This window comes from Ziziphus jujuba, chromosome 2, assembly GCF_031755915.1.
Source record: "Ziziphus jujuba cultivar Dongzao chromosome 2, ASM3175591v1".
NCBI lineage: Eukaryota > Viridiplantae > Streptophyta > Magnoliopsida > Rosales > Rhamnaceae > Ziziphus > Ziziphus jujuba.
In genome coordinates this window covers 16,299,115-16,312,900 of record NC_083380.1, presented here as the reverse complement: position 1 = coordinate 16,312,900, position 13,786 = coordinate 16,299,115, and the positions used below count along the sequence as shown (strand labels likewise).

At 26.2% G+C, this 13,786-nt stretch overlaps 1 protein-coding gene across 1 annotated transcript; it reads left to right on the top strand.

Moving 5' to 3' along the window:
• Window positions 1-5,539: 5,539 nt before the first annotated feature.
• Window positions 5,540-9,438, top strand: LOC107418796 (glycosyltransferase BC10). Its single transcript, XM_016027491.4, has 2 exons — window positions 5,540-6,449; window positions 8,576-9,438. Exons 1-2 carry the CDS (start codon window positions 5,868-5,870, stop codon window positions 9,215-9,217), a joined length of 1,224 nt encoding a protein of 407 aa, XP_015882977.3. The 5' UTR covers window positions 5,540-5,867; the 3' UTR covers window positions 9,218-9,438.
• Window positions 9,439-13,786: the final 4,348 nt, after the last annotated feature.

Genomic DNA, 13,786 nt, shown 5'->3' with positions numbered 1-13,786 from the left:
ACTATTTATCTTTACAAAGATTTTAGTGCCCTTTTGATAACGCTTTTTTTAGAGCTAAAAGACATTTGAGAAAATAAGATGTATATGGTGAAAAACAAAAAAAAAAAACCAAAAAAAGAAGAAGAAGAAGACATTTCCAAGTAGGTGGTTTTCCAAAACAAAGAGTGTTTTATGTTTTAATTAAAGCATTAAATGCTTAATATATTTATATTGAAGATAAAAGATTTGAATAGGGATGACAACGAGACAAAATGGGACTGGATTGGCCATCCCGACTCTATATCGATGTTTTTTTTCTTGCCCCATTCCCCTTTATTTTAAACCAAACAGAGATGGGATCCCCCGATAAGGGAATGGAGTGGGTGGGATTCCTCATTTACCCATTAAAAAAATAAAAAAATAATGTTAAAATATATTTTAATTTTTAACATAAAATATATTTCTTACAAATATATATTGTAACTAATACAAATTTGCTATATAAATTAAATCTGGTAACGTATTATGTTAAATCGTGTTTATGGTGTGTTTTGTCGTGTTTGTGTGGAATTAAATAAATCAAACACTACTCGTTAAGCTTTCGTGTGAAAATAAATAAATCCGAACTTATTTGATAAATTTTTGTATAATCCGTCACTCAACTTGTTAACCCATTAATAATAAATATAAATTTAAAAATTTAAATTTTACTTAGCTTTTAATAATAAAATAATATTTTTTTTAAAAAAATTATAAATGTTTTTGTTTGCTTTTAGATTTTTTAAAAATTAAATTAAAAAAGAATATTTAACAATCAATTAAATAATTTCATATTATAAAACTTATATAATTATCAAAATACTCATTTTTAATGGGTCTAATAGGTTTACGTATTTATTGTGTTTCATCTATTAAAATCCGTTAATTTATGAAGTCTTATTTGATGATACTAATATAGATCCGATATGATATCGTCAACCCAAATCCATAAATTATCATGTGGATTTATGTTATGTTATCGTGTCGTATAAAATTTTACCAGGTCGAATATAAATATAATATTTATACAAAATAATTTTATACAAAAGTTTAAATATGTATTGAAAATAAGATAAATACATATTTAAATATGATTATATACATACAAGGCAAGTACAAGACAAGGAATGCAATTTTCATCCCTGACCCGGAGCAAGGTTGCCTACCTCGTTCCCTATTTAATTAGGGAAATCCCCAACCATTATGGACGGATCCCATGAAGACCGAATTAAATAAGAAATTTTGCAATTCCTTGATTCGAAATTGAAAATTTTGTACGAGCAAACTGTGACTTTCATCATTGAACATCTTTTTTTTTTTTTTTTTTTTATAATTAATAAAAAATCTCTAACTACTTTATGAGGAGTTATTTGGTAAAAGTGTAATAGAATAAAAGCACTAATAAATAAAAATATTTATGAAAAAACACTATCAAACACATCTTAGAATTTGAATTCTCCACTTTCAAGTAAAGAAAAAAAAATATATTGAAACAACTTTGTATAAGCAGGTTGAACTCTATATGGATGGAGTAAACAAGACCTTTTTAAATTTTAGTTTTAGCTTTTCAAACAATTTTAAAAATAGATTAAAAAAAATTTCTAATTTGAAAATATCATATTGATCGTGTATGAGAATTATTAATATTATTTTATTAGCTTTTATTTTATTTTTGCTTATAGATTTGAAGAATAAATTTATTTGTTTATTCATTTATTTTGGAAAGAAGGCCTCCAACCCACATATTGTGACCTTTCAGAAGGGCAATTTGGGCCACCTAATGACGATAGGATTGTAGTCCTGGACCCAATATTATTGGGCTTTACAGTGGGCTTGGGCATTGAACAGATGGAAAACCCAACCATCTATTATACATTCCGATAAGAAAGCCTGTACATGTGGTGGGTGTGGTGAAGGGCACATACCCCTAGGCCATTCTTCACGTATAGAGTATTTTATTATTATTATTATGAATACTATTATTTTTAATAGAGTATTATTTGAATTGCCGAATTTTGAATATCAATATGTAAATTATTAATAAATTAATATAACTTAAATGATAAATAAATGAACCTAATAAAACAATGCCATATAATTTGATAGTCAAAATTTGATGATTCTAATATTACTGCATCTGTTAAGTTTCATTTGTTTCATCTTTTTATTTATTTATTTATTTTAAAAAACAAAAATTTCTTCCAAAGTTACTTAGACAGAAAGTGAAAAAAATGAAAATTTGGAGTCTAAAAGAGAATTATAAAAAAAAAACAAAGATATTTCAATATCTGCTCATTATGTAATTGTCTTATTGCATGAATTGGTTTTGCATAATGCCATTTGTGTATTAATTGGTGAAATTGTAATATGAATAATAGTAGAAGTAAATTCAATACATAAAGTAGTTGAACAATTTTTTGGTATGCTGCTAAGTGGTTATTTCTAGCACAAATATTTCGTTCGCAACTTTTATTGGTGGATAAATCCACCTTCAATACAATCTATCAACACAACAATTAATTAAAAAATAAATTTTAAATCGTGGTTGTAATTTTTTTCAAAAAATTTATAGTTAATTGAAATATTTAACTAAATAAGCAAACCACATAATTTAGTTTAAAAAAAAAAATACCAAATAGGTAAACAAACAGCATCATAATTGAATGGAGAATTTTGGGGCTCATATTGGCATCTGTTTCTCATGTTTTGCTGACTTTATCTGCATATGTAACCTTCTCATTACGGCATTTTGACCAATTTTCATCAATTTGAACACATCTTGATGTTGGCAAATCTCTGTTTGACTTGACTTCCTAATAACAAAAGAAATTAAATTGTCATTTGTGTATGCCTTTTTTTTTTTTTTTTTTTTGATGTGTAATCTCTTTAACTTGTAAGAAAAATTAGAAAGCAGAAAAACAAGGACCCTTAGCCAATAAACAAAAAACAAGAACCCTCGGTCAATAAACAAAAAGACATGTTATTGTTTTATTTGTAGAAAATTAATATAAACTAATATGAATAAATAAATCGTCAAATACATATTCTACAAATAATTTTTTTAAAAAAATATATAAGTGAAATTAGATATAATTCAATAAAATAATAACTTGTTGTTTTACTGAAGGTTTAAAATATCCGATATTTTTTCGAAATTTTCTCAAAATTTTTATTTTTTTAAAGGGTCGAAATAAAATTTAGATTGCAAATTAAAATATATAGAATTTTCATAATATCCATTGAAATTTTCGAAATTTCATCAAAATTTTCATGAAAATTTATGTCAAAATATTTACATCAAATTCTTAACAATTTGGATAAAAAATCTATAATATCCATTGAAATTTTAGAAATTTCCATGTAAATTTTTGAAAATTTTCATGTAAATTTTTGAAAATTTCCATGAAAATTTTGAAACTATTTATGAAATTTTTTTAAAAAAGAATTCAAAAATATTATTGCTGTTTAGTAAATTATTTTAACAAATTAATTTTAGTGATAGTTTGTTTTTAATATTTTAATTATTTTTCAAGTATTTAATGATATAAATAAAACAAAGTGAATTGAATTCAATAGTCTTAATAAGTTTTGTTCATTAATTAAATATATACTTTGCTATACATTTTGTATAAGGTAAATTCATTAGAATCCCATAATTACAAATTAATAATTGATTATATAAAAATGAAAAATAATAACATAAAATAATAATATGGAAATATAATATTACATAGAATTGATATTGATAGCATTTAAACTGATAACATTAAGTAAATAAAAAAAAATAGAATGTATTATACTAAACATTAAATATAACTATATTTAATACAAGATCTTTATGGTTGACATATTAATAATTACATAAAAAATTATTAAGGAGATGCATATTTTAATAATTACTTTTCACATTTCATGTCTTAAAATGAAAATAAAAAATATACTAATAATTTTCAATTATCAAAATTTTTTATAAATATTGAGATAATATTTATGAATGATAATGTAATTGTAAAACAAATAATTTATCAAATATGTAATTTTTTTTTTTTTGCAAATTTTATCAATAATAGTTTATTTATGATCGTTACCGCTTACTATAAATTAAATTAATTAAGAGAAATATAATATCTATTCAATATTTTTACAATTTTTATAATAAATTTAATAATTGATTGTTTAAATAAACTAATGCTAAAATTTTAACAAAAAATTTTATTTTTTAAAATAGATTTCCATAATTTTTTTATGAATTTTTATCGATATTCAATATTTTTTGATATTTACATGAAAATTTTCATATTTTAAACATTCGATATTTCCATTGATACAAAAATTTTGAACTTTGGTTTCACCATATTATATGGTGTACAATTAAATATCAATAATATTATTGGCAAACTGATTTGAACATTTTATATTTATTTTTAGCTTTCAATTAAATATTAATTTAACAAATATCATCTAATGCCTGAGGTTTCTTTTTAAAATGAATTTACAAATAAATATTTCTATAAAAAATAATGGGGACAAGAAATATTTATTTATAGTCTTTCGTTGTTTTTTTTTTTTTTTTTGGGGATGATTAGTCATTCGTTAGATTTATACCATTTCAATATTAAATCTCTATGCTTTTTTTCCCCCTTCGAATTTGGTTAAAAGTGACGATAAGTTTCTTTTTTTGAAGATTCTTTTATCAAATTTTTTGTTCTGAAGATTTAAAAGTGAGTGAAGGCTAAATTTTTATTTTTAATTATACGTATTTTATTATAAGATAATATATCAAAATTCAAATTTATAAAGAATGATAAGGTTATTTAAAGTTATTCTCTACAGTAGGATGAAAAACTAGCCATTCCTTATATTTTAAAAAAGAGCATCTTCAAAAAAAATAAAAAAAAAAGAAATAACTATATTTTGGAAAAAAAAATTAAGGAATATCGGTTCCATTGCAATAGCTAATCTCGATAATAGAAAACATACAAAATACAAATATAAAATAAAAAAGCAAATTACCAGTCCTATGGGATAATTATTTTGTTTCTCTTCCTTTGCCTCATTGTTAGGGGGAAGGGAACATGGCCCTATAACTATAAGTCAGCTCATTTTTCAATTTATTTATTTATTTTTTTGGATAGATTCAATAGCCAATATATACCCTTTACTTTTTACTTTTTTTTTCCAATAAATTTTACCCAAAAAAAAAAAAACATTTATTACTATGTTTTGTTTTCATAAGTGAATAAGATCAATAAGGTAAAATTGGAAACCAAATCATCCATAGAAAAATATTTGGTAAATACCCTTCAATATATCTCTTTCGAATATTACTTAGAAATGGTAATTCCATATTATCAATTTAATTTTCGAACTAATACTTTTATTGACTCAGCTCAAGGGATTAAATATTTTTTATTTATTTATTTTTGTTGGGTCTATCTTCTAATAAAACTCGTTTATTCCATAGCAGCCCTTTTCTCCCATTATAGTCATGGAAATTTCTCTCTTTCTGGCTTCAAAAAGTTGAAAGAAAAAGAAAAAAAAAAGAAAAAAAAAGACCCTTTTTTTTTTTGTACAATATTATTCTTTCCTTATTAAATGTATATGCCATGTGAGTTGCCCAAAATCATTTAATACTTGCCGAAAATCATTTAATACTTAAAATATTTATGAATTTTAGAATCTTTTTCAGTATAGAAGCACAAGCTTCTTGAAGCTCTATCACAATCTCTCTCCCTTACTAATATACTCTCAAAAACCCAAATATAATTTCAGACCAATCCATTATCTCTGTTTCTCTCCCCCTGTTTCTCTCTGTTTTCCTCTGTTTTCTCCTCTGTTTTCTCGCTGCAATGAAGGCCAAGCAGAAGCAAGAAAATCTTCCACCTTCATATCCCAATACCTTGAATAGTCCGGTTCATCTCCAGAGACTAATCTCTCAGTTTCTCATCTTTGGGTTTGGTTTGGCAATTGGAATCACTCTCAGTTTCTATCTTAAAGAATTTTCATTCCATTTCCAATTCCGGAATCCTACACCTTTTCCATCGAAACCATTAACTCCTCCTCCTCCTCCTCCTCCTTCTTTTTCTTCACCATCAATACAATCTTCTTTTTCAAACCAAACAGAAATTCCCCATCGAATAGGATTAAGCGAATACTTGAAACCGCCTACGAATGTCATGCATGATATGAACGATGAAGAGCTTCTATGGAGGGCTTCAATGGCTCCAAAAGTAAAAGAAGTTCCTTTCAAACGGATACCAAAGATTGCTTTCATGTTCTTGACAAGAGGCTCTGTGGCTATGGCTCCTCTTTGGGAGATGTTCTTTAAAGGGCATGAAGGACTTTACTCTATTTATGTGCATTCCAATCCTTCTTTCAATGAAACAGTTCCTGAAAGTTCTGTTTTCCATGGCAGAAGGATCCCTAGTAAGGTCAGTATTTATATCAAATAAATTTTTTTTTTCTTCCGTCGTTATCGGTTTATAATTCGTGGTCATATTACTGGAATTACATGTAATTAGATGTTAAACAAATAAACTAGAAACATATTACTGCAAATCATGACATTATCATTATTTTTGTCTTTGTTTTAAGAATAACAGAATTCTATTTGAAAGCAGAAATTTATTTTACACAAAATGGTTTTGTTTATGGGGATAGTACAATATATTTTAACAACTTGAATCATGAGCTATAAGTCATGCATTTTTGGCTTCATTATAAAGGGTCGGTCTAGTCTTTTAATTATTTGACTTCTTATCTTGAACGCAATTAAAAATGGACTTTCTAGTTTTTCTTTTTAACAAGTTATTGAAAATTCTCAAGGTGGTACCAATAAGTTGTTTTCTAGGTTAGATTCATATCAATTTTAGAAGGGAATTGGACTAAAATTTTGTTTTCGTGGAGGTGATTTAATTATATCAATCTATATTATATATATATATATATACATATTAATGTCTGTAATATGTATGTATGAACCTGGCCACTCGCCTAATAAAGTGGAGAGTTTCATGGATTTTTCATTAGGACATGTGACATTGTTGCATTGCATATAAGTATGGCTTTAAAAGTCTTCTTTACTAGGATACAACATTAAAATTTTGCTAATTATTTTTTCTGTATATAATAACTAGCTATATTAGAAATTTAATAGTTTTTGCTAAATACAACTTCGATATATATTATAATACTAGAATTTGAGAGTCTGACATTTTACATTATTTATTGAAATGAAGCATTTATATAATTATATACTTTGGAACAACACTTGCAATGCATTTTAAGTGGCATACGTAGCCTCTTTTATCATCTTGCTTACTATGGAACCTTAACATCTTCACCATATGTGTCAAATTCTAATTGGACCAAATTGAAAATATGTAAAACATATATAATTTGTGCCAATTAGAGCTTAACAGCGTTGTTCATGAAGTCATGATCAAAAGCTATGAATAGATTACTTGTTAGAAAAAATATTAAGGTCAAATAAACAGAAACCACCTATGAATTGAAACTTTGAATAACAACCATATTTTGGAAAAAAATATAATTGGTGAAAGTTCCTTTTTTTTTTTTTTCCCCCTTAAATACATCTATGGATTATTGCATTTAGAAGATTCTTTTCTCTTTCGGTACAGTTATCTGACAAATTTACTTTGATTTTGTCCTTTTGAAGTGATTGTATTATACTCCTTAGGCCTGAAGTCTTTGAAATATATAGTCTCTTTAAACTCTTTTGGATGCAAAATAAAAAGGTGTGCTCCTAGAAGTTATCGTTTTTATATAATTTGTTTTTCTTCCCTATTTCTGTGCATTCTCCAAAGTTGATTTTAGAAGTAAAGAACACCATTTTTATACATTAATAATTTTTTCAAGTCCTTATCATGGAAAACTAACAACCATATTGATAGTGTAATTTGGGATGTTTTCCACACGTCTTTTCACTTTCGTAGAAGTAGTAAAGCTTTCCATATCAATCTTCATATGCAAATTATAATATAGATTTTGGAATAATTTTTATAAAATTTCTGCCACAAATAATAATACGAAAAAAAAAATACGATAATTACTGTATAATTAAAGAATTGTCGTATATATGTTTTTTTATTGTTTAATTTCATAATCAAGATGCAGTATCTTTGGTTTGAGTGGTGGTGGCAATCTATTCATGCATTGCTTGGATTCTACTCTTTTTGTAACTAGAAGAAAATTCCGTATTGGTCCTCATCATCACCTTTTTACATTCTTTTCTTTATTCTGTCTCTCATTTGTAAACAATTAAAGCAAAGAATGAAAGAAAGAATGAAAGAAAGAACAAAAGCAAAAGTCCCCTTTTCTAGCAAACCAAACAAAAATATAAGACAAAAAAGAATAAATAAATAATAACCTTTACATTAAGGTTAATCAAATTCAATTGGAATTGAACTCAATCCATCTAGGGATGGGGCTCTTAAATTGGACCTTTTCACATTTTTTATAAATATATATATATATATATATATATATATATATATATATTAATTTTCTTTTATATAACATTCTTCAATGGGTTCAGGATGTGAGGTGGGGGCAACCAAACATGATGGAAGCAGAGAGAAGACTATTAGCCAATGCTCTGCTTGACTTCTCTAACCAACGTTTTGTTCTTCTCTCCGAATCCTGCATTCCCTTATTCAATTTCTCCACTATATACAACTATCTCATTGGCTCAAGCAAAAGTTTTGTGGAGGCCTACGACTTACAAGGGCCTGTAGGTCGAGGCCGTTACACCCCCCGAATGAGGCCTCATATAAAGCTCGATCAGTGGCGAAAGGGATCACAATGGTTCGAGATGGACCGTGACCTCGCCTTGGAGGTGGTGGCCGACCGGAAATATTTTCCACTGTTTGGGAGTTACTGTAAGCCCTCATGCTATTCAGATGAACATTATTTGCCCACATTTGTGAGCATGAAATTTGGGTGGAAAAATTCAAATAGGAGTTTGACTTGGGTTGACTGGTCAAAGGGTGGAGCTCATCCAGCCAGGTTTATGAGAAATGATGTGACAATTGAATTTTTGGAGAGGCTGAGGCATGGAACCAAATGTGAGTACAATGGAATAAGTACCAATATTTGCCATTTATTTGCAAGGAAATTCTTGCCCAATGCTCTGGACAGATTATTGAGGTTTGCTCCAAAAATTATGCAATTCAATTGAATTCCATATAATAGGTGGTATGAATTGGTAGTAGGTTTTTGTTTTACCATTCATTTATTTTGTACACTAAATTTATTGCCAAAAAAAAAAAAAAAGTTTGCCTTCTTGTTGTTCATTTATAACTAAATTTTATTTTTACACAAAGTTTTACATGTTAATTGGTTCATTATTGTATTCCATTCGTAATTTATAGAAATCAAAAAGTAACTTCTTTTTTTTTTTTTCGGATAATTTGAGGAACATAGTGAGAGACATTTATTCCTTTTATCTTCTTGAAACTTCATCATGTGAAAGAAAAATACAAGCATAGTTTCTGATTTTTCGTCCATGGTTTCTTTCTTGTAATTTTCATTTTCCAACACTAATTTGAGAAAACCATTTTGTTTTATTCTTCAGCATAATTTGTGTCTATGTAATGAAGGATAAAAATAAATGAATATTCGAAGATGTATGTCAAGTTTCTTTCGTTACCTTCTCTTTAATTTGTTTTCAAATGCAATTTTTCTTATTTATGTTTTAGAGAAGGAAAAAAGAAAAAAATAAAAATAAAAAGGAAGAAAGAAATAAAAACAGAGTGGTTGACAATACTCTGTTTTTACTCTCTCTGAATATGACCATTTTCAATCCAAGGCACTAATAAATTTCCTATCCACACTATTAATAGTATCTTTATCTTCTTCTTCCATACCTTGTTTTCTTATTGTCTATAGTGGCTGTCCTATCAAAATGAAGGCTTTTTACTAAAAGGGGAAAAAATGAAGTGAACGAGAAATGAAGGTCAATAGTAATTATAGAATAATGATAAAAAGATTGGCAGATTGGAAGCCTGCTTAAAATGGATAAAGTAGAGTTTTTGTTGGGAATTGACTGAAAATTAGAAAGTTAATTTTATTAGAGCTTATTTGATAACATTTTTGTTTTGTGTTTTTCCTTTTTGTAATAGCTATTTATAATTGAAAACAAAAAAAGCAAACTTTTTCTAAATGAATCTCAATTTATAAACAATTGAAATGGTTTTTAATTGTCAAACGAGGTTGGTTCAGTTAATATATCATTCTACATCTCATATTTAGAAAATTTTGAATTCAAGACACAAGGAAAAATTGTTGTAAATAATAAAAAGACAGATTATAAAAATGGTTTTTAAATAATATCTTCATACATATCACTTGATAAATAAAGTTAATAAATAAATTTGATAGATATTTTCGTACCTAATATTATTGTTATTTATTTTTACAAACAGCATTCCAGTATGAGAAGTCTAACCAGCATTCAAATCATATAATATAGTTATACATAATTTCTCCCCTTTAAAAAAAAAAAAACATAATTCCTTTTAAATAAACATTAAACTTGTCAGGGATGGTGAATTTTATGACTAAATCACTCGGGGATAACATAGATCCCATTACATGAACATTAACCTTTTTAGGGTTTGCGAATTTTATGACTAAATCACTTTAGAATATATGAATTTGTTAACGAGAGGGGATTATCAGTTGAAGCATTAATGATCCAAAAATCTTGAATTTATTACTTTTTTATTTCTTTTTTGCTTAAAGTAAAAAGATGCCTCGTAGTAGTATCATAGGCATCAAATTATAGTCCTACGTCATACGGCATTGCAGTATGGGACCATCCGAGACAATAACGGAGCTTGCCAAAACTCGAACCTCAACTCTTGGACTCGCAAGTGTGAAGGTTAAGGGGTTTCCTTCCGTTAAGCTACTACCCTTGGTGGTGTTATAAGAATAATTCTATACTTACCAAATTTATATACTAAAATTTTAATCACTAATAAGTTGTAATTGTTTATTTGGTTTTACCTTCCATGATAAGAGAATACTATTAATTTATATTCGGTAATAAATGATCATGTAAGATGCCATATCATTTAGTTTAGAATTTTGATGAAATTTTTTTATCCCTGTAGCATTAATGATGGTTACAATCAAGAAGAAAAAGAACAACACAATACATGTCTTAAGTCAATACTTGCTAATTAATTAAGAAGTAATTGTCTCTTAAGAAAAATTCAATGATAAAAGTAACAAGTAACAAATCCAAATATAAGTTGGCTAACTTAAATAATTTGGTTCATCAATCAATTAATGACATATATAATATTAATGTAACAAATAAAGAAAAGGAAGTAAAACAAAATCGTCAAAAATCTATACTGAGAAAGATATGTCTATTTCTTTTACATATAAGCAAGCAAATATATATATATATATATGTACAATTAGGTTCAAATCGAATCCTTAATATTAACACTAACGTAAGAACTTCTTTATTGATCTCTAAATCGCATTAAATATTGAAATTTAAAATTATATTTATTAATCAACAAGTACAGTTAGTGTTTATTTTTCCTAAATAGAATTTTAATAAGTTACTAAATTTATATTTTAACATTATTGAATTTTAAATCCTAATCTTTGATATTATCCAAGAACTAATAAAGAAAAATTTAATGTTAAAAATATCAGATTGTCCTTATATAAACCTAATTGTATATATATCATTTCTTTTATGACCATATGGCTATAATGAAATTTGTTTATTATATATTATGTTCTTTGAAACCCCTATATATCGAATACCAATTGGCAACCATCAAATCCTTGGTCTAATATAATTGAACAAGAAAAGGGGGTTTTGGCCCTTTACAATTTGTTTCTTTAGAATAAAAAAAGGTACAAAGCTGAATTGAGCAATACATATATATATAATTAGTTACAAGTTAGATCCACATTATTTTATTAAATTAAGGTTCAACTTTAATAGCCATTAGATCATATAAATGGTTAGAATTTAAAATTTAAAATTTGGTAAATATAGGTTTAGTGATATACTGAAATCCTATTTATGAAAAGTGAATCTTATCAAAATCTGGTGATTAATAAAAATGATTTTAAACCTCAGCTTTTCATACAATTTAAGGGCTGAAAAATGAAATTTTGATATTAGTCCACATATAATTCAAATATCAAGTCCTTAATATAAGGACTAATGTCGGGATTTCCATTTTTATCTCTTAGATTGTATCAAGAGTTGAAATTTATTTAAAATTACATTTATTAATCATTTAGTCCTGACATGTTTACTTTTACTCAATAGGATTACAGTATGTTGTTACATCTATATTTTACTATTTTTGAATTTTAAAATATAATCTTTGATATGATTCATAATTAATAAAAAAAAATGATATTAAAAATAGGAGCAAATTTAGCATGAGGACAGTGAAAATAGTTGCCCCAAACTAAACCTGGAATTCCCATTAATAGTATACTAATTTAATGATAAAAGTTTTATATTTATATTATTTTGCCCCCCACACGAGTTTAGTTTGTTCTTGAAGAAGGTCAACAACATCAATGTATTTTTAAAATTTTTATTTTTATTTATTTATTTATTTATAAACGAGTCTTAAATTCCTCCTTTTTAGACTGCTCATATTCACCATATATGGAATACAACAAATGATAAAGATAATTAATAGTATTTAATTTTTTTATTAACTTTTACTAATGTAAAAAAAAAAAAAAAATCACCTTTATTATTATTATAATTGTTATTTTTTTAAGAAATCTTTTTTTTTCTATATATATATTTTTTAACCGGTATTGATGAAATTGGATTAATACTCTCTTTCTCATTTCAACAATAATTTTTTTTTTTTTTTTTGGGTTGAAAAAACGTAACATAATCCACAAGAAAAATTAAGACCACAATCAACGTTCCTAGATCTCATTCTACACCCTTCATAAATACAACCCCCTCCAAGTCACCAATTTAAGTCAAAATTATAACTATCTTCAAAAAAGAGAAAAAGTTAATGAAACATGCTCCATCTTAAAAATACTTATTGCCAAAAATGCAACATCTATTTTATTTTTTTTGGGTGATATATGCAACATCGAATTTAAACCATACTTGTATTATTATATGCTTAAACCTTAGGAAAAAAAAAAAACTTTAAATTTTTTTTATTATTATATTAAACATTTGATTTTGAAAACTAGTTTAAATAGTGCTTTTATTCATAATTCAAACTAAGTTATATAAATGCTATGTAATTGTTGATACATGAGTAAAATTACAAAATAATAGTAGATATCTATATATGTAGATTTTTATAATATATCTTTTAAAATTTCTATCAATTTTGGTCCCCAATAACCTAAAATTTCTAATTTTTTTCCCAATTAAAAATATCAGATCGTTTTTTATGTAAGTTTGACTCTTCGTATATTTTACCCAAAAAAAAGAAAGTTTGACTCTTCGTATATGTATATATATATATATATATAAACCAACGCGTCGAATTCTATTAGGGGGTGAAACATATTATTTCACATCAATATTTGCCGAGTGAGATCTAGAGTTGGTAGCCCACACTGCTTGGGAAAGTGCAGCCAAGCTTCCACTGACCAATGAGGCCTAATCTCTTCGCTTTCACACCCATATAATATATATGTATATATATTATGGTCATTGTCTTCTTTTTGTAGGCCAGTACATCTAAAGCCCTTCTGCATAAAACGGAAAATATTCCGC